This window comes from Zootermopsis nevadensis, unplaced genomic scaffold (genome assembly GCF_977971745.1).
Source record: "Zootermopsis nevadensis isolate Lab colony 2312 unplaced genomic scaffold, Znev_1.0 Znev_ptg000007l, whole genome shotgun sequence".
NCBI lineage: Eukaryota > Metazoa > Arthropoda > Insecta > Blattodea > Termopsidae > Zootermopsis > Zootermopsis nevadensis.
In genome coordinates, this window is record NW_028259139.1 from 3,669,392 (window position 1) to 3,695,844 (window position 26,453).

At 35.0% G+C, this 26,453-nt stretch overlaps 2 protein-coding genes and 1 long non-coding RNA gene across 9 annotated transcripts; 1 reads left to right on the top strand and 2 right to left on the bottom strand.

The window, feature by feature from the left end:
* Nucleotides 1-380: 380 nt before the first annotated feature.
* PhKgamma (phosphorylase kinase gamma) lies at nt 381-16,933 on the bottom strand. Of its 7 annotated transcripts, none has more exons than XM_087343985.1 (12): nt 16,101-16,122; nt 15,788-15,839; nt 15,529-15,710; nt 14,261-14,381; nt 13,924-14,087; nt 12,576-12,666; nt 11,980-12,009; nt 10,436-10,542; nt 9,952-10,049; nt 7,422-7,505; nt 4,660-4,818; nt 381-3,717 (listed from the first exon to the last, which is right to left on the bottom strand). In XM_087343985.1, exons 1-12 carry the CDS (start codon nt 16,105-16,107, stop codon nt 3,583-3,585), a joined length of 1,230 nt encoding a protein of 409 aa, XP_087200111.1. In that variant the 5' UTR covers nt 16,108-16,122; the 3' UTR covers nt 381-3,582. The 7 variants fall into 7 exon arrangements, with proteins under 7 accessions (XP_087200111.1, XP_087200114.1, XP_087200115.1 ...); XM_087343988.1 differs by lacking the exon at nt 16,101-16,122 and adding an exon at nt 15,947-16,094; XM_087343989.1 differs by lacking the exons at nt 15,788-15,839; nt 16,101-16,122 and adding an exon at nt 16,885-16,933.
* LOC147874579 (uncharacterized) lies at nt 16,198-20,168 on the top strand. Its single transcript, XR_015533898.1, has 2 exons — nt 16,198-16,279; nt 19,255-20,168. It is a non-coding gene; the product is annotated as an uncharacterized LOC147874579 (long non-coding RNA).
* LOC110830730 (transmembrane protein 248) lies at nt 19,487-26,119 on the bottom strand. Its single transcript, XM_022065993.2, has 6 exons — nt 25,903-26,119; nt 25,596-25,784; nt 24,771-24,981; nt 23,194-23,516; nt 22,315-22,443; nt 19,487-20,308 (listed from the first exon to the last, which is right to left on the bottom strand). Exons 2-6 carry the CDS (start codon nt 25,755-25,757, stop codon nt 20,291-20,293), a joined length of 843 nt encoding a protein of 280 aa, XP_021921685.1. The 5' UTR covers nt 25,758-25,784; nt 25,903-26,119; the 3' UTR covers nt 19,487-20,290.
* Between the last annotated feature and the right edge of the window lie 334 nt (nt 26,120-26,453).

The window sequence follows — 26,453 nt, forward strand, 5'->3', positions numbered from 1 at the left end:
TATTGCTGTCGTCTGGGTTGTTACGTCGTGTAGTGTGGTAGATGTCCACCAACGTTTCTGAGGTCACAGGCTTAGAGTGCTGTTCGTTAATGGGAATACACGCCACATATTTACCAACTTAACATGGTTGAAAGTCACCCTTACGGTTTATAAATCTACCCACAAATACAAATGTTAATAATGCCAGTAAACTTGTGAGAAACTGAAGATCATGTGTATTATGGATAATTAGGTAATGTTCCTTTATCCTGTAACACTATTAAATTACAAAGGTTATTTGGCTTAGAATGCAAAATGTTATGACTGTTACTAGAGGTTAGTACGGAGAAATGTGACTTACTGACAACCAATCTTACAGAGGTTTCAATATGAACAACACCTATTTAAAATATAGTTTATTTCTAAATGGCTGCAATTAAATTACATCCTGTAACAAATGTATTTATAATACTTTCAAGCAAAAATATTTTAATGTCACATATTATGTTCCTCAATATGTTACATTATTTCTCTCTTTCCTTAGTCTTACAAGCTGATGAAAATTTTGAAGTAATTTTATTTTAAACCTTCCATTTAATTTAGTAATGTAATGCAATGACTTGGTACACTTCCTGCAGGGTAATAGTAGTGGCCCTTAAAACTGTTCATTGTTTCTTATTCTGCATATATTCTCAGATCTACCAATCAAACCACAAGAATTTCTAATAGCACCATGGTCCAATACAATATGTGTACTTATGAGGACTAAGTATTCTGTCCTGAAGATGGAGACTGATATTTTCTCAAGAGAAATGTAAAACCAGTACACTATAAACCTGTATTTCAACCCCACAGACACGAAAGTTTCAACAAACCACTGTGAGAGCAGTAAGACTTCAAATATAGTGTTATCCAAAAAAACAACAACAAAAAATACTATATAGAGTAAGCAAACCAACAACTATTAACACTATAAAAAGACACTATTGCCATATGCGTTTCGACCTCAAGAGGTCATCACCAGTGGCTCAATTTCACAAGACTCCAGACATTTATACTACAAAGTTAAAATATTACAGTAACCTGTACCAAATAATGGCCATAGATTAACAATTATGACCACAAATTTAATCTGAGGTCAATGAACACAATTTCACAAAATATGAGGATTTCAACTGCATTGTATTATTGAAGATTTGGGAGGGGATGCAACCCCATAGGCAAGAAAACATTCTTCTGTACCTAACAACATCCACACATACTTCATGTCTAAATTTTAGACCAATGTGTTAAAAAGGTAATATGGAAAAATTTTCTTAAAAATCTCTACTTCCATTAAGTGGATATGCAACGATGACTGTATGTTAATACCAGTGTTTCTGATAAAAAGTGTGATTAAAGCTAGACCACTATACACCATGTAGGTGCTCAGGGGGAGAGATGGTATACTTCCTACTCGTTCTCAACCTTGACACTAAATAGAGCTACACTTTACCCCAGGGGAAAGGATCCCCAGTACCCACTGCACAGGAGGCTGAGTGTACCCCTGAGCCAGTCTGGATGCAGAGGCTAGAGGAAAAATCCTTTGTCCCTATTGGGGATTGAACTCCAATCATCCAGCCTGAGCTACCCATCTCTTCCATTTGGTTGGTATTTTAAAATATTTTTTCATTGGAATTCTGTCAAATTGTCTGTTATTTTTTATTTCTTCTGTATTGCCATAACAATGCATACTACTACCTCCTTCTTCAGGGTTGATGAAATGGAAACAATATGTTACTCTGAAACCTTGGTATCTACTCAATGGCATTACAACCCAGAAGACCAACATCAACATTTTCACCACCATGAGTACCTCAAATCTCATATTCGTATGTACTGTTCTATGAATCCTGTTACTTGTTAAATTTACGGTTGTCATTCTCTTTCAGAAGACCATCATAATCACCATAACCATCACTGCAGTACGGTGAATATGCCTTAACAGAAGTGCAGATGCTAACAGGTCGACTGTGTCCCCCATCCTGCCGATGATAAATGAACTAATATGGATCAGCGACGGAATGATACTGAAGGGTCTCGAAGAAAAATATATGTCAGTACTCCTATATCCTCTACACATCCCACTGGACTGACCTAGCATTAAATCAAAGTGACCACAGTGAGAAGCTGGCAACTGCCTGAGCTATGGCATGGCCTCCATCACAAGATAAATTATATCTCAAACAGTTAAAAGTATTAATCTGTTTCAGTACTGTATAATGAATATGAGTATTGTAGAACATCCTCAGCTATGTCCAAAAGGATGTGATCATTTACAAATACCACACTATCAATGTTATAATTTCTGCTAAATGCAAAGCTTCAATGTCTGGTCAGTCTCCATTTCTGTATTATTTTGTTGATATGTATGATGAATAGTAATGGTGAGATTATTGCCTTGCCTCACACTTGTTTATTTCTTTCCATGCTATGAAATTATAAACACAACTAACAGCAGTAAAAATGAAGGTGACATATGCAGGACATATTCTTCTAATCAATTGATTTAGTATACTACCTTCTATAAGATACAATATATAAGTATATGTATTGATTTGCATTTCCTTTCAGTGTCTTTTAAAAAACTGTGCTTCAATTGCCAGTATCAATTACTACAATATTTACTCATCTTTCAAATGTCTATAATTCTCGCTTCCATATCATAATTATTTTCTTTAACAGAAAGAAAATAAATGTGATTTGGATTCAGATATAAATATATCACATTAAAGTTCTTCACTCTATTTAGACAGAAATATTTTTTTTCAAGAGCTTTGTTACATATTAATAAGATTAATATTTTATGGCATGTAAAATGAGTTTTGTATAATCAACTGTTTTAAAGAAAGTTAACAGCTTGATCTGAGTGTCATGTGAAGTAAGGGTTATAATTTATTAATTCTGAAACAAAAGTAAATCTACCTAGCAACTTTCAATGTAAACATTCCCTCCTTAATACCAAATTTCATAAAAATCTGTCAAGTAGCTATTTTTGGAAATGAAATATGCAGATCAGCACTACTTCTTGATCAATTAAGATTAACATCATCTCTTGTGGGTGGGAATAAAACATCTATGACAATGTCCCCAGTATGTTCAGTAATTCAACTGAATCTTGCATGGTGCCACATGACGAAGTGATTTTATGCGTATGAATCATCCTGATAGCAAGAATGACATTAAAATAAATTATACACTCAACATTCTGATATTGTATCTATACCAACACCAGGAGCTAAAACTGTTTAATGAAAATATTTTCATATTTCCCAGTATTAAACCTAGCTGGTATATTAGAGTATTTATTACAAACAGGAATATATAAATATTTTTAGAAGGGGAAAGCTCAATGTAATTGTGTACATAACAGGTTGGGACGATAAACAGAAAGACATGTATGTAATGTCTGCCCCTGGAACTTGACTTCCAAGATGAAAAATATTAATGACTGTGTAGAGACATTTAACTTATCCTAATGTTAGGAACTTGATATTTGCCTACGATGATTGGATGTGGACCTGTGCAGATCTACTCAAAATGGCTAGGTTACTTAACACTATGTTATCGACTCAGGTTGCTCACATAGATATGTTTAAGTTCTATTTTGGGTGTGTTTTCAAACAAGGCAGCTCGATTTTGTCCTTCACCCTTCTTCACCCAGTGGCCATACACACGGAAAGCACAGCCATCAATCACCTGAAAGAAAATAGTGCATCTGGATTCAGTTTTCATCCAAACAAGATGAAATATTTTCATACTCTTCACTATTGTTTAATACTTCTTTTATAGTGAGTAAGAATCTCGTTAATTTGTTGATACATCTGCTATCTACCACCTGGTTGGAGACTTCCTATTGGTGTGAAACTTTTCCTCCTCATTCTTCATCCCCGATTAGCCCACTACCTGAGACTTCCCTTACTTTAACCCTATATAAATCCCTTCACTTCCCACCAAAGCCACTTCAGCCCTCAAGATGGAGACGGTACGTTTCTCCAATGAGAATACATGGCACGAAACTGAGAACACCTCCATCATCCTCACTGCTATGAAAACCTCAAATAAAAAATGGTATAAATTCCCATTATACCTAGGTTTCCAATTTGTTACACAAAACTTAAAACATATAAATAATCAAGTACTAACCACATTCCAGCACAACTGATCTTAGGAGAACAGAGAATGTTGCATCCACAGATTCACAATTTACACACTGTATTTGGCATAAGGAAGAATTACCACAGCACAAAAGGATTCAAATATTGTATCAGTTTATAAAGTAGAAGATAAGCACAGAAATCCCACTCTCATCAATTTCACACAAAATTTAATTAACAAAACACTTAAATAATGGATTACATTTTTAAGGCTTAGCATTTTTCATCTCAATGATCATACTGTGATGACGACACCCAAAGTAACAGCTTTGACGATTAATGTGGTCAATTTCACCCATACTTAATTTAAAGATGGCAAACACTATCACTGCATATAAAATCAAAGATACATCTGCAAGCTTCCTTAAATGTGGGGGGACTTTATAAACACTAGCTAAGGATAAACTCTCTATTATACTTAATCTATCACTTACAATTCTCAACAAATCATTAATCTTCTATAAACCATATGGAAAGAGCTCACCTTTCTGAGCACCTTAATGCGATAAGGATCAACCTGAGCAACTTCCACTGAAAGAGGTTCTGGTGTGAAACGCAATCTCCTGATACGCACCATAGCACGTACACAAAGAATTCCATACTGGAACATCTTGCGGGCATTGAAAGTACAACTCTTCATCTCCTGCAGAACACAACTTGAATTAACAACTCACAGACAAGTCCTCAAAGATAGACCAACAGATACAGATGTTAAATGCACAAAGCATTAGTACAGGAGCTACTGGCATTTGCTGTCATGGAAATAACTGTGTTACTGGTGTTATGATTACCACAATTAATAAACACCAAAATAAACACACTGGATTCTGCACCTGTGATATCACTTTAATCCAAATAATACAGCTGACAAGGGAGAAACAAAGAGACAAAATTCTCATTACAACAAAATCAATTCATTTCTGCATTTTGTTGAGACATACATGCAATAATTTAACACTGACTCCACAGCAAACAAACATACTTACAATCATCCCAATATTGTAAGTCAACCTCAGCAGCAATAAATATATTCACAATCACTAACCCAGACATAAACAGCAGACTCAAGTAACAGACCCTGAAAAGGACATCATATACTGCCAAACAAAGGACATGATCCTAAGCCAGTTCAATTCAGTTCACAACCTTACAACCTATTTTCATAATCTCCATCTTCACTGTACCCTTTCTGACTATATCTGTTTTCTATGTTTGTTTTTATTTCCCCCATCTATGCAAGCTTGTAACCCCCTCAATTTAGTGATACTAACAATACTGTACAAGTATAATCACAAAGACCCACATTTCATACATTTATTTTATTTTGTATTTAGATCACCACGTTTAGATCCATATATTTATTTAGTATATACATTAAAATATACTGAATCCTGCCAAGAACAAAACTTGTACGAAATATAAACCAGTCTTCTTCAAAAATATTTATCCTGTCCCAAAGAACAAAGAGTGATATCTGCTGTAAAAATGTCTCTAATAGCAGGAAAATGACTGATGCATATGCCTTTTATTGAAACATGTCCTCAAGCTGGGCCTTGCAGAAAATCTCACTTATTTTAAAGAAATAATACTCAGGTGAGATGTCTGCGAACAGCCTGTCATTGATTTACTGTTGTCAGTAACAAAATAAATAAGAAACACAGCTTGGACTTCAAGCCAATCAAAGATAAAAAGTCAAATAAATAAAGTAATATTTAAGGTTCTTATGACAGCAAGTACAAAGAATTCCAGTTTCAGCAATATTCACGAACAAGAGTAGTAATAAAAACGATGGGTTAAAATGACTTTTTATCTTCATACTGATAGCTGCAAAGATTCAAAACAGGCACAACATTGTTTTCAGAGACATCTATAGCGAAGTAGGAGACCTGAATGAAGAAACAACTGACTAAATAAGTAATTGGTCATTTCATCAAAGAAAATTAATCCAAGGACAATGCTAACAGTAACAAAACTTGCTTGATTTGTTTCCAATAAAATTTTGTGTTTTAAAAGCAAACAATGTGTTAGTGGAACACTATAAAAAAAGTGAAATCTGAAAAACGTTCAACAAATTCTAATAAACAGTGACAACTTTAACTAAAACACATAAAACTTGTAAACTGTTATTATAAATAAAAGCTTAGTTAATATAAATTAAACAAATACAAGCTGCACAGTAGGAAGGGATGTACATGAAGTGACAACTTTACACTAAAAATGTCCAAGTTATATAGCTTTGTGAATTCTGTAATAAATGCTTATATGCGCTATGGGTATATAATGTGTATTCCTGTATTTGTAGTTTCAAATGGAAACCTGTGCAAAATACAAGATTCACTGTACTTGCAATTTTTTACTCTTTCTTCAGCAATAGAGACCATGTGTCACACGAAACCATGGCCATATAAAACAGTGGGCAAATTAACAGTTCTATATAGGTTGCTCACTCTATTGCTTTAGAAAATAAATAAGATGATCATGATAGCTTTATAAGTAAACAATAAGAATTTCCTGAATTTGTGGACATTTAATGCATGTACAAAAGTCTACAGCAGGCTTCATCAGCACTGTAGTACAGAAACAGAGATATTACATGGTTTAAATATGATCAACAGTTACGATCATGAAATGGTTAAATGAAGAAGAACACAAAATTTTCCAAAAATTATGTAGCAATTAGTAATACTGAACATAACCATTAATGCCAAGGGGCTCAGTCCACAAGTCCATTACAGCCTCTCCTTTAAGCAGTCATGTGTTTAAATGTTTAAACAGATGAACAAAACTTATATCAGAGAGAAGATGGAAACACAGTCCATCGAGGTATCAATCAACAACTTCATTAAATGTATTCACATAAAAGAAGATGACTGTGATGTTACAGATAAAAATATGGCTATTCCTGCTATTCTGTGAAAATTATTCTACACCAAGCAGTTATCTGTACAAATGGAAAGACATTCCACTTAGAAATCAAACGAGGCTGGTAGTTATTTCTCTTCACATCAAAAATCAAATGTTTTGATCCTTATCTTAATCAGCTCTGAGGGAGATGTAAATCAACCAATAAACAGGTCATACAATATCACAAAGGTGCTGCATATCTGTGGAACATGGGGTAACACACGATATACGACACACGTAACCCCAGAAGCTGGCATGTCCATGCACAACACTATGTTATGCTCCTCCCAGTGTTATTTACAACCTGCAAGTTAGTAGACACTACAATAAACTGTGTATTACCAGAGCCAACTGTGAGATTCGACTGAGTCGTCTCGAAGAGCCAGACAGGCTGCGTTTCAGTGGGGTTATATCTTGGTCCCACAGCTGAAAAAACATTGCAGATAAAATGAAAGGAAGAGGAGACAACAGTGTTTCACCTTGTTACTTAAAAGTGAGCCACAGGAACATTTATCAGGACTCCATATCAGCACAATTCAGTGTCATGACATAACACTCATAAAAAAATATGACAGATCCTTCATGACATACAAACCTATGTAGCAAAACTCCCTTTCAACAACATATTTTTGGTGACAGAAGTGATAATGTATAATGCAATTTGTTGGTTTATTCATAGGTTATTTAACAATGAACTGCATAGGTCATGAGATAAAATAATGTAAGAATGTGAGAGAAGACAAAGAAATGGTTGATGACTACTCTGAAATATGATCCCAACATTCATTTCAAGGACCTTATGAACATGATAGCCGGAATCAGAATTGCTGTGACCACAAGATTCATGAGTCAAGACATATACCTTAAGCAAAACTGAGAAGGCTGCCTTTGCATTTAGGAGACACTCAGTTTGAATCCTGATAAGGAACCAGGGAACCAGTTATCCTGAGTAATATTTTCTATTGTATCTATTAATCACTGAATATAATACTTGAATAATACTTTCAAAGATGCCATGACTGCTACCTTTCAAAACTTCCCCATATCATATATCTTACTTGAAATTACATAACCACTTGCAGTTGAAGCAATGTCATGAAATAAATTAATGAACAAACAAATCAGTGAGTTAAAAACACTTGGAATAACCTGTAATGTTCTGAATGAAACAGAACTAAAGAAAACTAGACTAGAACATAGCTATTAATGCAGTGCTCCATTCATGTTACTCTTCACAGACCAAATATCACAGACAGAAATTCTATACTGAACATAAAAATTATTTTTCAGTTAACAAATCAAACTTTAGTTCTCCAGTGTTGGTATCTGCGGTATTCCTGTCACACAGAAGGCTCACATAGAAGGTATCACTTGTATAGAATAATAAATTTAATACACACTTCCCAGCTCTACAACAACCAAGCTCAGTATCTGCTTCATGAAGTCAGTGTTATTGCTTTCAAAAACCTGCATTCTTATAGGGATATTGGGAACGACCCGTTCTTCAAGTGCCTGAGCACTGCGGGTCCCAACTTTTCGTTGGCTTGATCTATAGACATTCGGTAGGACTCCTTGGACGAGGGATCGGCCCATCGCAAGGCCTCTACCTGTACACAGGACAGCACAACACAGAAAAACGCAGACAAACATCTATGGCTCGAGTGGGATTCAAACCCATGGTCCCAGCGACCAAGCGGCACAAGGCCCACGCCTCAGACCATGCGGCCACTGCAGACCCATTCTTATAGGGCAAGTAGTTATATACATATTTATAGCTATGTATAGTTTCGCACCTCCTTTTAGTAAGGCAAAATGTAGTGTGCCATCACGTGTCTTTGACAGACAAGGGTGTGCCATGGGTGAAAAATGGTTTTGGAACACTGCATTAGATTACAAGTAAGAGACAGACTCAAAGTTCAGTGGGTACTGTAGGTGGAGTACATTTTAAACTGCATGCCAGAAGTTTCTTGCTGCAGAAGGATGTAAGTGAGAAAGGGAACTGGTTGGTTATTTTAAAATGATGGATGAATATGAATGCAATTTGTTTTATATTAATAGGTACACTTCTGGCTGCATGAAGAGATCAAGAACAAGAGTTATTAACTATAAAGATAGTAAGCAACAACATAAATTTCTCTTCTCTAGGTCACAGATTAATAAACAAATAATATGTACCATTGCTGAAGATATACACACTGACAATATAACTTTAAAATCTGATTTCCTGATAATATAGTCACACACCTTTCTCTGAAATAAGTACAAAAAATACTGCTGAATAGAAGTCTTAGTAATAAGTAAAACAGAACACTCACTTTGGTTTAGTATTAACCTTTTACGATTTTGCAGATGTTTTGTAAAGCTGACAGTGACAAGACAAATACAAATTTATATAACAACTCTGAGATTACAGAAGAATACCTACTACTTGCTACAAATCTTATATATACCTTTAGTATAAAGTTTTAGCTCACCAGTTAACTCAGTTTTAATCTGAACAAGAAACTGCAATGGCACGTTTGATAATAAACATAAATTTAATGATACATGCAATGTCAGTAATTATGTTCAATGTTTCTGTCATCATGTTACTCATAATGCTACCAGCCATTCTCAAGCTGGTTACAGTACTGTCAACTCATTTATTTTCTTTTGAGCATACACTATTATTACTAGAGATTAATACACAAATACGTTCATCTGGTCATCTACTTTGCTGGGGAACACAAGAATACAAATTTGGGACCACAGTGCAACATGGTAAAAATGTGAATCAGTTAGCTTCCATATTTATCAGACTAAGATACATTATGTGTCATGGCACCAGAGAGCCACAAGAACAGAGCACTGCACTACTGGTCAAGATCCTTACCATCATCTGGAAGAATGGATGCTCCAGTGCCTCCTTAATGGTGATTCGCTTCTTTGGGTCCACTACAAGAAGCTTGCGGATCAGATCTTTAGGTGGCTCTGCAAATAACAACATTGCTCCCACATTCACAATGAATCTGCAGTGTGCAGCATTATCATAAATTAAAATTTAATGAACTTCTTCATTCCTAAACACTACTGCCTCCACACAAAAGAACATACCCCAAAACGAAGGCAAATATTTAAAAAGCTGAAATGAGTGTGTTAAGAAATATAATGGAAGAATGGAGGACTGACTATGTGAGACCAAGACATCAGGCTCAAATGCAGGATACAGCAATTAAGAGAAAGGATGAAGATGCAAAGCACTGAATGGAACAATCATGTATCAAGAATGGCACCTGACAGGACTGCATGAACAACACTATCTGGCAGGAGAATGAGTACCTCCATACAATAAATATTTCAGATATAACATGCCATACCTGTTATGTCAGCCCACTCTGGTGTTATGAAGGTGTACTTCCCCTCCATAATATTGCGGAGCATCACCATCTGTTTGCGATGCCAGAATGGAGGACAGCCCACAAGCCTGCAAGAAGAAGGGAAACTCAATGAAATAGACTTGGACAAGGCATCTAAGTAATTTAGTTATGAAAAAAAATTATTGGTCATAAGATTTACAATTTTTCCATGTTCTGAATGCAATGTACTATGATTTTATTTAAGGAATTTTAACTTAATGAATAACACCAGTGTAATATGAAGAGGGCACAATAGAAAATGGACTCAGAAAACCTTGGAATAGCGTTAAATTATTATGGTTGGTTAGTTCTTAGGACACTTAATGACACACTGTACACTGCAGAATACAATGAGATAATGGGGAGATTATGAACAGTAAATTGGAAAGCACTGTGAACTGAAGTAACATGAAAACCACAGTCAGGATAACCAGTCCATCAGCTTGAACCAGTAAGATATGAATATATGCCAAATACATTCATACTGAGCACATGTCCTTTAGCTGTCCAATGTATCTCTAGGTGGGTGGTCAAGAGGAAGTACAGATTCTTGGGTATCATGTCACATACCAACATTAAAATCAATAATGAAACCCCCTACTAAAGGGGAACAAATTCTTTGTACCCCAAACTGAGAAACACCTTAAATGGTGGTTATATCACAATAAAACATAAAATTATTCCTCTGATTATTAAACACTTGCAAATGATATGACCTATGTCACACTCTTTCCACTTCCAAAATTTCATCTCTCGAAACATAATTTTACTTATAGAAGACAGTGCAAGACCACAATGTTTCTAATTAACTGCCATGGAGTTTTCAATAAATTGTCCTCATTTATATCCTTACAGCCTGCAAATCGATAAGCAAAAGTAAATGTGACCAAAGTCTGGAAGTGGTTAAGAACCCCTTATATATATCTTAACAAAGAATAAACAAGGAAATGCTAAGTGCAGACCCTGTTCACAGCCAACAGCCCATTCCACTACAGTCCTAAATGTGCTTATAAAGAAATGTTGAATTTATACACCATATCATTATTACATAACCCTCCTACACATATATATAAACATCAATACAACACAATCAGTTTTTTGAGTCCTCTGTGCATTTATTTTTGCAAACTCCTCATTCACACTTGCTAAGTATTTCTAATTGTAAATAATCACAAACTAATACACCACCATACAAATCCCTTCATAGCATAACAGAACATAACCTCTAAAACACTCACAAAATATGTGGCTGAATTGTATGCAGATGATGTAGATATTAACACAATTTCCATTTATAACAACTGGAAGTCTATTCTAGATTATTAATGCATTAACCTCATTTGTGAGATTTAGGAGGTAAGTAAGGATATTCAATGCTGAACAGTAGCAAAACTAAGCTAACTTGGAATGTCTCATGTTTAATAAAAAATAACTTCCCATGAGGATAACGTTAAGTTGCCTTAAAGTTTTCACTTAAAAAGTCAATGGACAAAAGTCTTACTTACAGTGTGAACATGATTACTCCACATGCCCAACTGAAACAAAGAAAACATTCATCAGCAGTTAACTGATGTCCCCCAAAATGTTGGTAATCACATACAAGACCACAAGGCATCACAACCCGGAAGACCACAACCAACATCTTCACCAAGTAAGAAACTCAAATCTCAATGCTGCCAACAATTTACTAGGATTAAAACCAACCTCTATTTTGGGATAATACAACTGACTGCAACATAATCTTTACATTTACATTTACTGTCAACACTGGAAAGCTATTTACCTTCATAACTAGATGTACCAGGTACATGTAGCTATTCAAATGGCAGGCATGTTGGATACAGAAGGTTCATATACCAACACACACACTTTCAGCCTTTTTTTGCCACTGATCTAAGTACAGGATTACAAAAATTAACAGTTCATGACATGATGCTTTATATTTTTGTATATGGTTTGCACTGTCTGGCAACGTTTTGAAGCACGCCTATGGCAAGTAATTTTTTATATGGAATTTTGCCAGAAAATCATAAAATGTAACTGCTGAAATTCAATGTCAAGCAAAGGCAGAAGAAGAAGATACATGCTTAAACAAACTCACATATCCACTTCCTTTGAGTAGCCTTCTGCATCTTCAAACATGTTGGTCTTGAGTACCTCAGGGGCAAGGTACCCTGGGGTTCCACACAGATCTGTAATGAAAAGCAATAAGCCGATGATCTGATGTTAAACTCACAGTCTACCAAGGGCTGCTAGAAGGAGAGATGACTGTTCTGGAGGCCATCACATAGATGAGGAAAATCACATATGTCTACTTCTACTAATTTCTATACCTAAGCTTGAGCTTAAGGTATGTTCCTCTGTTTCCTCACAAGCACACAAAAATGAGGATTTCACAGAAACACAATTCCAACTGTATGTTTCCCGCCTTTACATTTGTGTGGAGCACTAATGTACATGAAATTTACGAACGTCTCTGTGGCATAAGTAGTCTCGTAGGCAAGTAATGTGTGCATGTGTAACCCCCCTATACCCGAGTTCAGAACACTGGTCTTTTGTACAAAGATATTTGTCACACATCTTTGTTGTTGCTTTCCACTGCCCATATTATCATTTTAATTTATTTGTTTTATTATTACTGCCCATTTTACAACTTCCAATGTTTTAAAGTAATATCAGGACACAACATTTTTCAGTATGTTAGTGGTGCAACATGTGACTTCTCCTGCTACATGCCACAGGGATTTATTACACTCTAGTGTACAATACTACTACTTCTCACTGCTATTAGTTGCTTAACAGTAGTTATAATAAGTAATGTATTTGCATCACTGAAATTATGTTTATCACTGAGACACATACCTGTCATACAAAATACATATGTTTAGCAACAACGTTAATAAATTCATCCTCTCTTCTTCTTTATTATAATTTTAGATGCTGAAGAAAAGTAAGGTAAAGATGTTTTTTGTTGTTGTTGTTGTTGTTGTTGACTACATGGAGCTACAACACAAAAGCAGCCATCTCCTTACTGACTACTGTGAGAATTTCAATTCATATGTAAAAAGCCTAGTTCACATGTGCCTGCACTTCTGTAAAAATAGTTATGCACAGATAATCCACACACGGACAATCAGGATTTTGCTGTATAGTTCAAGGGCTATATATGCAGATCACGAAGCATTGTGATGAGGACAAGTACATTCACTGTAAGTGTTAATGCTTCATACAATGATTTTTTCCAAAAAATTATGTTTAGCTTATAAAAAATAATATCAAATAAAACTAAGCCTTAATTTTTAAAAGAGTCTAGCATTAATGACCTTCCACTGAGGTTCAGTGTTCCAGGACTAAAAATATTAAAGACATTTTCCATTTATTTACTGATTATTAGGAACACACATTCATTTCTAATCCATAACTACCAGGTAATGACAAGTGTAACTCACCAAACAGTTTATCCCCCGGCTTCAAGACACGTGCAAAGCCAAAGTCAGTGAGCTTTACATTGAGGTTATCATCCAACAGAATGTTCTCTGGCTTCAAGTCACGATGCACAATATTGTGACTATGTACATGTTGCAGGGCCTCAAACAGCTGTCGCATGATGTACCTGTATCATTCAACATGACAAACTGAAGATACGCTAGACAGAAGAAAAGACAAACCTCAACACAATCCCTTTTAGGTAGCTATAAAAGTAATCCTGTATTGTGCTAATGTCTTTATACATTGCCTAATACTTTTTATATGTAATGTATAGATAAACAAACCTATATTACTTGCCTTGTCTTCTTTTCAGAAAGTGCTACCACAGATGTTAGATAATCAAACAGCTCACCATTCTTGCACAGCTCAAAAACAAGGAAGACGAAAGTATTTGACTCAAATACATCATGCAGTTCAACTGGAACACAATACCAGTATACTGAGTTTAATGTTGTTGCAATATAGCAACAATTAGAGGTATCTCATTCTGCCACTGAAAAAATAAATCCCACAGTGACAATTCTGTATTTCTTAAACAATAAAAACTTCACTTACATTCCTCTAAATATCCAAGTGATCACTCAAAAGTCCCAAGTGTATATCTGCCCAACATTATTTTTCACTGAAACTGTACAATGTCTAAACTTCATAGATAGGGCTATCTTCTGACTCATTACTATGAAAACCTAAAATCCTACCAAACTTCACATACAGTGGAATGCTGCTTGTTATACAGACATAACAGAATACATTTTTGTTCTTCCAAAATTCAACTTTATTGTAACTTCCATTTAACAAAAATTAACTTAGTTCCTTTTTCATATCCATTTATTACTTCAACCCTTACAATGCAAGTTTTCACAGACCCCTACATATAAACAGTCAGAGGGCTTTCTTCCGGCGGTACACAATGATACATCTTACTGACACTACCATCGTGATGTCAGGGCCTGTCTTGATAACACGTTTTCCGACCAATGGATAAGATGCAGAGGATCTGTAGAGTACCCCCACATTCGCCAGATTTAACCCAACCAGACTTTTCTTGTGGGGTTACTTAAAGGAGGAGGTGCACATCACAAAGCCTACAGCACTTCAAGAGCTAAAGCTAGAAATTGATTGGTCTTGTGCAGCCATCCCAGCAGCAACTTTGGTGGCCACTTGTCAATCAGTTGCTCACCATTGTCAACTGTACCACAAAACTAATGGTGACCATTTTAAACACCTACACCACATTCACTAATTCACCAAGTGCCAATACAGTAAAATGTCTTTACTCTGTTCAACGAATGTATGTATAGATCTTTTTGGAACAACCTGCACATACATACATACATACACACACACACACACACAAACAAACACAAAATATACCATACATTTTGTTATTTTAATTACTTTTCTGAAACACATCAAGTAATAAACTGGAGTTGTGGTTTAAGTACAATTTCAAAAACTCTGGGGATACATAATTTATATTTGCTTGACTCAATTACTGACAACAGTTGGTTCCCTCTCTGCAAGTACTAATTACACACAGTGCATTAAAAAAACACAATACTCACTAATATATGGATGTCCGGCCACCATCCTCAATATATGCACTTCCTCTATAGTGGATTCAAGCATTGTCTTTCCTCCTTCACCTGCCCCATCATGACTGTCATTGCTCAGGTCTATAATCTTGGCAGCATATTCAATACCTGTCTCCTTCTCAATACAGCGTCGCACTGTTGAACTTATTCCCCTAGGAGGACATACCACTATATACAGACCCATACAAATTACACTATGTTATTTTCCCATCACTCAGAATTCATTTACCTTCCAAGTATTTCCTTTGGTTCATATTTGGCATAAAATCCCTTTGCTGCGTCTATATCGGGAAGAAGATCATCCACTTCATCTTTTGCCATCCTTAGAGCTTATAAATAACAATAATAACTGGGAAACCAATTCCCATCAGATGTCAACTGAACTTACTAAAAATGGATTGGTGAGACGCAGGTTCAAGGATTATTTAATTTATAAACAAAACAATTCTGTCATACAGTATAACGCGCGAGTGAATGACAGCAAATTAAATTTAACCTGGTCCACTAGAATACTTATCTATTTACTTCTTTACTAAACATACTTAACATTTGTCAATATATTTAAAATCAAATTATCCATCATAAATCCGCCATCTTTATGGACTTCACAGAGCATTTCAATTACGTCAGTGGCCATCATTCACATTTCTCCTTGGCCTCTAATCAACATGGCAGACTATTTGATACATTGTAATGAAAGTAAAATTATGCATGGCTATAGGTAAGCGTCGCACAATCAAAAGAATATAAAGAGAACACTAATGTTTAATATAAACGTTATATTACTTAAAACCAGCATCATTGGCATTAGTAGTATTGTCTGTGACATACGTAATCAAGTGTAATCACTGGTGTAAGACCTAGGCCATTTTTAGGTTAAGGCCCAAATGTATCACTAAATTCCTGAAAGATATCCAAGTCACTGTAAATAAGCCAGTTCTAAATTTAGATCACAATCAAAATAAAAATTTCATGTTATATTATCAGAAAATTAGAGGCCTTTCAACCAAAAACTTAGAAACCACCCAGAAAGAAAATCTGGTTTTCCATCAGAACATCAGAGGACTTTTCCCAAAAACTGAAGAATTGATAATTTCTCTTAAAAGTGCCAAATTACCACATATTCTTTGTCTAACTGAACATCATTTTAAAGCACCAGCCAACATAAACAAATGGTTTAGAGCTAACAAACTGGCACTAAATTTTGAAAAAACAAACTTCATAAAATTTGTTACTAAGCACAAGACATATCCTAGGTTAAATATAGGTTTTGAAGAAAAATTAATTGTGGAAGTTGAAACAAACAAATTCCTTGGCTTACAATACCTTAAATTGGAAGAAACACATTGAGTATATTATTCCCAAATTAAGCTCTGCATGCTTTGCCATGAGAACAGTTGTACTACTCATGACAATAGATACTTTAAAGCTAGTTTACTTTGCTTACTTTCACTCTGTAGTGTCATATGGATTAATCTTTTGGGGAAATTCAACAGACAGTAATAAAGTTTTTTACATGTAAAAGAAAATAATTAGAATAATGGCTGGTGTCAAAAGCAGGGTATCTTGTAGAAAATTATTTCGTAAATTTAATATACTTCCACTTGCAAGTGAATTTATACTCTGCTTGCTATCATTTGTGGTGGAAAACATGGATAAATTTAAAAGAAATACAGATGTACATAATTTAAATACAAGACATGATCTCTATGTGCCAAATGCTAACTTTACTAAATATCAGAAAGGAGTGTACTATACAGGTATCAAGTTATTTAATAATCTTCCACCAACAATTAAAAGTCTAAATTATGATATAAAGGTATTCAAGCCTGTATTGAAAGATTACCTCTTTACTCACTCCTTCTATTCTGTAGATGTTAGGGTTCACATATTGGATAGCTTGTGCGGTATGTGTGGTGGAGAAAGTGGTACTAGGACTCACTTTTCTCTGAGTTGTTCTGGTTTCACTAGCCAGTACCAGATCAGTTAATTCTATATGATCTGTTGTCAAATGGTTCAGCATTTATTACAAAGCACAAATGCAAGATACAGTGCTAACTTGAACCTCACATTCCAAATAAATCAGGAACATTCTAAGAAAGATTTGTATGAACTAACTATGTATTTGTTGTCTGTAGCTCATAAAGGAAGATTCTTTACTCTGAGAACAGGCAAATGCTACGTCAGAGATAAAAGCAGTAACTTTTTTTCTGTTGATACCAAAATATTTTCATTAGCACCATGTACTGTAAGGTATGGGTCATGAAAACTGAACACTGGAATTATGGAGTTGAATCCTATCAGAGGTGATTTATGTCTGCATTTTGTATTGAGCTGCCCTGTGTACATAATGTCAAACAAGTCTGATACTCTATCCAGGAGTCATACCAAAGTCTAAAACAAACTCATAATTTCAAGTTACTCCTGAATTGGAAAAGGTCTTATATCTTAATTGCGTCATGCTTGTGTTCTTCAATACAATAATTTTATTCACCGTCTTTACACAAGCTTTAGATTGTTAAAATCACATAAAATTATAACATTTCAACATATGATATTGTTACATTTTAAAATGACGACATGTTTCGATGTTCATTCCATCATCGTCAGGTCTATCAATTAAAATTAAAAAACTGTTGCACTTGCTGCCCTGCGTATACTGATTTGTTCTACCCGTTAGATTTTATTTGTTTAACCTCCAGGCTTCTTCCATTTAATTTTTGAAAAAAAAAAAATTCAAAAATTAAATCGAAGAAGCCTGGAGGTTAAACAAATAAAATCTAACGGGTAGAACAAATCAGTATACGCAGGGCAGCAAGTGCAACAGTTTTTTAATTTTAATTGATAGACCTGACGATGATGGAATGAACATCGAAACATGTCGTCATTTTAAAATGTAACAATATCATATGTTGAAATGTTATAATTTTATGTGATTTTAACAATCTAAAGCTTGTGTAAAGACGGTGAATAAAATTATTGTATGGAAAAGGTCATAAGCCCTCATCTGTAAAAACTATAAGAACCTAAGACATTTAAGAATGACCTTAAATATGATCCCCTAAAAAACTGAATTGCTGAGTTTTTTTCTGTCAGTAACAGACCAAGCCACAAAGAATGTTATGAGTGTGTATTCTAGTATAAATTTGTGTTATTAAATAATTTTATACATAAACCCAGACATTAGTGTTGTTACTTATCATTTGTCTTCTATTCCAGAAATATAATTTTGGTTGTCTGTCATACTATTCAGTGATCTGCTTTGTGTTGTCAGTTTTCATCATTGTTAGACCTTGTTAAAAATATAGATATCATGAAACACTGTTGTCTGAAATTTGAAAGAGGATAAAAAAAATTGGCTTCATAAAAACATTCTGAAAAAGAAATAGTTTCCTTCAGGATCCAAAAAAGAAGGGTAGGAATCCTAGATAGAAGTATGTAATTAAATAAAACTACCAAGAAGTAGGTGTTTGCTCACAATCTGCAGTGTACTTGGACCCTTGCAATCAGTAAAAGACAAATATTTTTGCCAAATTATTCTTCCCTTAAAACAGATTGTCTAATGCTCAGATGCTGACAGAATTATTGATTAGTTGTTCCAATATGCATATCTGCACTGCTGAAAATAGTTCACTTGGATTCTTCTGGAAATGACTTGTTACTATCATAGTTTTCAATTTGCAACAATGCCATCAGGTAGCAGTCTGAAGGAGAGTCAGAGTTGCTATGTTCTTAATTCCTTGAAATGTCAATCATGCATTCATAAAATGCAATATATACGCTCACATCTAAAGGCCTGTGATGTGCTGCTGACTGGAAGTTTTTTTATAATGTCCACCAAATGACTCTTTGATGGCAGATAATAAAACAAAGGTGAGTACATATACATGGATTGCTTTGAAAAAATTCTAAAAAAAAAAAAGCCATATTATAGACATGTTCTGAATGTTTATTTTAAGACATTGTATCAACTGCTGGAGTTACATAGTAATGACAAAGATATGGTGTGATGATATTGAATGATGAATGGGAAAGAAGTTGGTCAATTTGAGATGCTATTCCAATCTTTTCCTGGAGATATGAAGAAAGCCATGAAACCCGTCAGTCAGGTTAACTGGTCCATCAGGAAATCGTACCAGATAGCACCTTTTCTGGATATGCCACAAAACAGGATATGCTAGTGAAGTAAAATGATTACTAAAACTGCTTTACTTACAATGTAAAGACCAGAAACTGGCTAAACATCTACTATTTCCAATTAAAATAAAGCACAGACTTTGTCATTAACACCAACAGCAGAACAAAGAAAAGTTGGTACATTATGTTCAAACAACCAATGTAATCATATGCTTGTGGTCTATGTATGTAAAATGAACTGTAGAACTGTGAATGCAATATTATCAGTTGCAGGACAAAGCTTAAAAATCAAATATGAATGTGTAAAACCATGATCATATACTTGGGATATCTTTACAAACATATTTTGTACACTTCACAGGTCCTGTTTTAAAATAATTTATTTTCCATGGCACAAGTGTTTCTACTCAAGCTCAACAAATAGTAACTGAAACCAGTCACAATTTTCTTGTGAATAAAGAAGTATAATATGACACGATGTCCATCAATATTTAATCAATCACAGTCTCTTAACAGAGATATTGCTGAAATCCACATCTATCTCGCAGATGGTAATTTCAAATGCTCTGCACAGTTCCCCATACAAGATGTCCTTTCAAGGATCCAATTGTACCTGCAACACAGAAAACAATTAAAATCAATACTTTGCAAGAAATATACAGTGATGCTAAAAGTATGAAAAGAGTACAGTACTACATGAACATACTTGAAACAATTCTCATCCTAATCCCTTTATATTGCTATTATTTTTACAGTTATCAACATAATTCTTGCACTATTATCCAGATTATCACACACAAAAACATTTCTGTCACAGAAAGTTGTAAGAAACTGCATAAAGAAGTAGCATGTGTATTCACATAATATAAGATAAAAAATTAGACTGACGATTCTGTGCAGCTATAGGGAACACTGCAAAATAAGCTAATGCTGGATCATGTGAGTATTGATTCTGGAGTTTTGTATCATTGGGATTAAGTTCATTATCAGTTAGGGATTTTTATTTATGCTATATTATTTATGTTCGTTTAAACAACATAAGTGATAAATTGTTGGAACAGAGAAGCAACATTAAATTAATAAAATTATCAAAGTTTCTATATGTATGCAGTGCCATTCAAAATACACTCGATAACAAGACAAGAAAGGAGACACAACAGAGATTATATGAACAAATGGCAATACCAGTCTCAATTTATGGACCTAAGACATGGGTATTGCCTAAGAGAAATCACAATAATACACACAATGCTGAAATGCACTTTCTCAGACAAGTATCAAGATATACCATCATCCTCATCACGGGTTCTACAGCCTATTACAGGCTTTGACTGCCCCAAGGATATACCATACTGTACCATAAATGAAATGTACACATAAGAAAAAAATCAGAAATATTTTAAGTAAATGGATGAATATAATATCACCAAAATCAGATGGATAATCTTTTAAGAATTCCAGATTCTAGGATGACAAATAAGTGTATGAGAAAAGACGTGTCAGAAGAGACATGGGACATCTCTGTGTTAGATGATCTGATTAAAGGGTAAAATAAGCAATTGGCTTAATCCTCGACTGTTGCTGCTGCTGATGAAGATGGAGAAATGTGCCACATTATTACAGCAAGTTTATGAAGAGGGAACAAAAAGCAGAACATGTATTTCTATGGATTAAATAATTTCAATATGGAAAGAAAGATGATACAGATGACAAAACAAATGGCCATCCAAGAACTGGTCCAAATATGGAAGAAGTGACTGAAATAGTAAAAAATTATTGGTGACTGACAGCCTGGAAGACAGAAGAACTGGACACTTGAACAGAGAAAGCATAACTTTGACCAAAGACCTGAAAGCACAAAACATGTTTGAATGTGATACCAAACAAATCTCAGTGGTAAACAATGAGAAAAGAATGTGCTTGGACCTTTTGGCAAGATTATCAAAAGAACTCAATCCTTTGGATAGGATATTTTCAAAATGGTAAACATTACACTAAACATGAGGTAAAGAAAATTCTACACAGTGAAAGATCTTCACAGCTGAGTAACTTTATTTGGATGCAACTATTGTAACTATATTTATACAGTAATCCCTGATGAAGAAGGCAGAGACAGTCTATGAAATTCTGGAAACTAATTCCATACTCACATGTCAATGGTCAACTTCTCAGTTTGTTATAATGTGTGGACGCGTAGGTATGTATCGGTGCTTGAAGGGAACATTCAGGGCTGATGATGGAGGCAGAATGTTCCTCAAGAATATTGGTACCCACCTACAAGTCCACGTGGTCATACAGTCCAGAAGATCACAATCAACATATTGACTACTTTGAGAACCTCAAATCTGACATCCATACTCACATGGTTAGTCACCCAAAAATACTTCACCGCATTATCAATAATAATGTCACATTAAGTTAACAGAGACCATCGAGGTATGTGGAATCACAAACAATGCATTCAAAATCTCAGTGTATTCTCAAATGGTATACACCATTCTACTACTGTTATTTGTAATGTATATGCATGATTCAGTATAACTGCACAGCTGAAACAATTTTTTTCTCTCCTCATGATATGTACATGACATATGCACAAACAACATTGATAATTTATACCTTGTCTACAAGAATGTTTTTCTGCTTTGGCTTTCCTTTAATGATTGCATAGCACACCAGTGTCATGGCCATCACAAACAGGAAGTAGCTGGTGTGAATAAGATGCAGGTTGATGAGGGATCGGTCACTCTGAAAAACAACATATAACAAACAATACATTGGGTCTGGCTTCACAACATTTTAATTTTCTTATTATAATTCAGCATAAATGCAAGTAAACAACAATTTTAACACTTTTCAAGGAAGTCCTTACACATAACTGATAATTTATGTAACTTATTCATGTGCTGAAAGGGTATAAATTAAATCAAACACAGTACACTTAACAGAGTATTGTAAAATTTGAAGTGAATAAACTCTCAAATTATAATGCTCACAGAATATTTTAACTGTTCACTTCTTAGCTCTTTATATAAACCTGCAGGAGAGCATACATTTGCTGCATAATGTCCATCCACTTCTCCTTGCTTTGTAGTAATGTCACTCTACATGATCTGACTGTGACAACATTTTACAAAACTTCTATTAAAATTTACTAACAGTAATTTTAGTCAAAACTGGACAATGTGGTTTACACTCATAAGAAGGCCAAAATACATATTTAGATAAAGAATATAGTGAGTACAGCAACACACACAGCAGGTCAGCTCTCCTAACTTATGCAGCACCTGCCATCCTGACTTCAAATGAGAAACAGAGGGTGATTAGCAATGATAATTTTAAGGCATTAAGAAAACAGTCATAATGAGCACCATAACTTTATATCATGGAGGGTGGGAGAGACAGAAAGTAAGAAATAAAACTGCAGAGAATTTGGTCAGGCTTCAAACTACAAAGTGAAGGAGAAGTACCAAAAGCTTAGCAAAAAACAATACATACCCCAGTCAGCAGAACTGTCAGCTGAGGACTGGATCGGTACACCAACCTCATAACAGTGCCACCTTTGCACCAGTCATCATCATCTCTTTCACCCAGCACCTCTGCATCCCTACTTCGCCCCAACATCCTCCCCAAGAGTCCTTGCTGAGGTGCCACTGGTGTACAGGCAGGTGAGGTGCTAACCACAGGCAGGAGGGATCGAGGACCAACAAAGGTGACACACACATCATCAGCTTGGGACAGGTTTTGTGGCAATGTGAGGCTCATGTTAAGTGCAGCCCCTTCTCCAACTAGTGACTCTGTTTTGCACATGGAGCTCCATGCTGAAACATGACAAGTCCTGTCTCCTTAGATTAGCAACAAATTCTGATATAAGGCCAGCAACATTATAAGCAGCTGAGAATACTTAACCCACAGATCAGTTATTTCATCATAATCAGTCATAAAACCACAAATTACTATGCCTCGTTTGCTAGTTACAAGTTTTGCAGAAGAGAATCTTTACACTTTTTAGACGTTTCCTTCCTCCACGCTGATATTTTATACTTTTGTAGGGGATCCTACCACAGCTCATTCTTTAAATACATTCATTGAAAATTTTCTATAGTTCAATATGTTGTAGGATTTACAATTTTCTCATTATTAATTCTTAATTATATTTTCCTTTAATTCTTATTACTTGTCAAAAAGCGTATGAGGTTCTGTTTCTTGGAATGTATATTAGATGATACATCAGTCTTCATTCGCCATGAAGATGACTGCCTTTTGGGATGTATCACAGAAATTGATTGATGTTTCAGAGGTGCTTACTGCTTCCATCACCGGGGTGATAAGATCATCACCCTTATTATAGCAGCAGTAACCACTCATCAAATGTCAGTCAATTTGTATGAAACTAAATTGTGCAACATGCCAGAAGAAAGTGATCTTCTTACTCTCTAGCATGAGAACCAGAAAACTAACTTCTCTTACAATCACAACCACAACTGTCATAAACCATTAAAGGCTACTATATGAATTAAAAGTTTGTTGAAAGGCTATAAAGAATGAAGGAACATATGGAATAACAATAGAAACTCAGTGCAACAATGAGATATGTTGCATTGAGTTACATGAAATGTACCTGAAGATGGCCTAATCAAGCTGAAACACATGCAATGAGACTATATATCTGTAAAAAAGGCGTATTGACAGTAACATGCCACACATATGTATTGCTCTAAATCCACTTTGTAAAATTCTACAGATAAAAATAGTCATAATCATGAAATTACATTTTTTCATATCACAAATCTTCTATTGGTATAGCCTATTGTTCTTCCCTTGTTTCCACACATGCACTTGCTATGGATATTAGCCTGGGTATACACAGCACTTATTCTATCCACAATACTGTACATTATAAGAACCTGTGATACAAAAGCTTATGACTGTCTACTGAATTAGTTACACAGACATTCCTCAACGTGTAGTATGAATCCATCAACCATCTCAAGACTGGAGCCATCAGAAATATGCAGTCAATGAAGGCAGATGGAATTCCATTATATTCTGCATCATGTGTGTCTAAACCATACCTCCAAGTGGCAGAAATCCTGCTACTGTTGTTATATTATGTTGTAGAGGACTGAGCTGCTGCACAAGACTCAATGAAGCTGTCACAGTGATGGATACATTGCCGACACTGTCATTCTGTTCCTCATCCACTGTTCGAGTACTGTTGCTAGTTGTGTCTGGCAGAGCACATAACTCATAACTGCTCAGGTGCTTCAGGAACCTATTCCAGTCCTGAAAATTATGAAAACACTGAGCTGTATTTATTCCATGAAATTTAACACTATCACCTCTCTCACAGGCCAGTGTTATCTGTGATTTCCTCTCCCTCATTGGTTTTGTTGCTTGTTTATTGCAAAAATAAATATACAGTTGAGAGTTTATCAACCGTCAAGACACTATACTGCATGAAGTCATAAATTCTACTACTAATGGAGCTAATCAGTAGAACAGATATTACACTGCACAGATATTTAGTCCACATTATATAGTGTCAAATTACATGATGATCAATAAATATAGAACAGGTAAGAGTGCAGAAGGAAGCAGTCATGGTCTACTTTAAGCTCTTGTTCCAGAATTTTTCTGCAGGGGCTTTGGAAAACAACAAAGTACAAATATCAAACATTAACCAATCTCCTGAGATTGCAGTGACTTATCTACCTTCAAAAATGACTGAAACTAAAGTAAAACACAATCATTCTACATAATTAACTAATTTATTATAAATGAGATTTATCTCCTTCCAAAATCAACCACTACAAAAAAATACATATTACAAAAATTAAACAGCACACAAAGAGCAAAGAGAGAAAACTACTGCCATTACGATCTTATGATGTACGTACCACATGAAAATCTTGATTTGGAATTTTTCCAGAATACCTGATGAAGTAAGCAAGAGACACAGTGGTCAAAGAAAATACTGAAAGACAAATTGTGAAGACGACCAAAGGTGGGCGGCTCGTCGCGAACCCCTTCAAGTTACTAAGCGGAGATGTCAACCCCATTACAGATATATAAGCGCCTCAATTCTCCTAGAACATAAGAAAAGAACGTCTGTGAATTTTCTGTAAAAATATAAATGAAATGCCTCAACATGAGAAAAGAACCAATTTCATATTTTTACAATCTTTAGACACCATGTTTACTTACGGTTTTACAACAGCGCATACTGCAGCACATCACAGCATCTACGATGGAAATTTTTTGGTAACATAAAGGGAACGTATGATTAAAGGGCCATGGAACAACGTACAAATATATCAGAACTTATACTACGGATTTAGCACAAGCTACTGTCAATTACTTTCGAGAGATCACAGCTAAAGATGACTTCCTACGATAGATCGAAGCCGACATTGCTTTGCCAACACTTAAAATTAAATTAAACAAATTTCCCAAACAAACATGTCGAAAGTAGTAAGTAGCAGCGCGCAATGAGTATGTTGATCGTCTTCAACTAATACCATCAATGATGTTACTGCATAAAAAATATAAGTGTACGTGTGTGAGTTGGTAACGCTTAAATTAATGTACACTCACCCCAACTCACATGAAAGAACAGACGAAAGCTTCATGCTAAAAACTCAACTGTTGAAGTGCAGCATGCCAAGAATGTACACAGAAAGTCGTTCTACTCAATTTGCTTTATTTATTTAAAAGAAGTATTAACATTTTATCGCGTTCGTCTCGCCGTCCTGGTG